At 67.8% G+C, this 1,151-nt stretch overlaps 1 protein-coding gene across 1 annotated transcript in view; it reads left to right on the top strand.

The window, feature by feature from the left end:
* Window positions 1-863, top strand: part of LOC130587175 (agrin-like) — a gene marked incomplete at its 5' end in the record, with an annotated part of 14,561 nt that extends 13,698 nt beyond the window's left edge. The window contains one exon of the mRNA XM_057388140.1: window positions 826-863. Within this exon, the coding sequence (XP_057244123.1) occupies window positions 826-863 (38 nt within the window). The remainder of the gene's footprint in view (window positions 1-825) is intronic.
* Between the last annotated feature and the right edge of the window lie 288 nt (window positions 864-1,151).

Consider the following 1,151-nt stretch of genomic DNA (forward strand, 5'->3'; position numbering starts at 1 on the left):
CAGGACCGGGAACGGGACCGGGAACGGGAATGGGAATGGGAAGCTCCTGAGAGGTTCCCCCAGCGGGATCTCTCCGATGTTTGGGGCACTTTGGCAGGGCTGCCCCTGCCCGGGCCAGGTGTCCTCATTGTCCCCAGCCCCACAATGTCCAGTGGGTGTCCGGTGGGTGCCTGGTGGGTGCGTGCTGGGCTCCCTGCAGTGTCCAGTGGTGTCCAGTGGATGTCCGGTGGTGCCTGGTGGGTACCCCACAGTACCTGTCGGGCACCCCGCTGTGTCCAGTGGGTGCCTGGTGGTGTCCAGCGGTGTCCAGTGGTGCCCGGTGGGTACCCCACAGTGCCTGCTGAGCGCCCTGCAGTGTCCAGTGGGTGTCAGTGGGTGCCCGCTGTGTCCAGTGGGTGCCTGGTGGGTTCCCGGTGGTGTCCAGTGGGTGTCCAGTGGTGCCCAGTGGGTGCCCCGCTGTGTCCGGTGGGTGTCCGGTGGTGTCCGGTGGTGCCCGGTGGGTGTCCAGTGGTGTCCAGTGGGTGTCTGATGGGTGTCCGGTGGTGTCCAGTGGTGTCCAGTGGGTGCCTGGTGGGTTCCCGGTGGTGTCCAGTGGTGTCCAGTGGGTGTCTGATGGGTGTCCGGTGGTGTCCAGTGGTGCCCAGTGGGTACCCCACAGTGCCCAGTGGGTGTCCGGTGATGTCCGTTGGGTGCCCAGTGGGTACCCTGCAGTGTCCGGTGGGTGTCCGGTGATGTCCGTTGGGTGCCCGGTGGGTGCCCCTCAGTCCCCGCCGGGCACCCCGCTGTGTCCACCATGTCCTCTAACGTGTCTCTCTTGTCACCCAGCGCTGCCGCGGCGCCGCTGTCCGGAGCCGGTCTGGTAACTGCGTCCCCGGTCCGGCCGCGGCCATCGCTCCGTCCCGCACTAACCCCCATCCATGGCTGTCCCCGTCCCCACTAACCCACACCGGCACTGTCCCCGCGCTGCCACCCCGCTGTCCCCTGTCCCCTGACGTGTCCCCCGTGTCCCCTCGTGTCGCAGCCACCAAGGTGTTCCAGGGGGTGCTGATCCTGGAGGAGGTGGAGGGTCAGGAGCTCTTCTACACCCCGGAGATGGCCGACCCCAAATCCGAGCTCTTCGGGGAGACGGCGCGCAGCATCGAGGGAGCGGT

Source organism: Malurus melanocephalus, unplaced genomic scaffold, assembly GCF_030028575.1.
Source record: "Malurus melanocephalus ecotype Western Australia unplaced genomic scaffold, MMel_1.1 scaffold_1601, whole genome shotgun sequence".
NCBI classification, from domain to species: Eukaryota; Metazoa; Chordata; class Aves; order Passeriformes; family Maluridae; genus Malurus; species Malurus melanocephalus.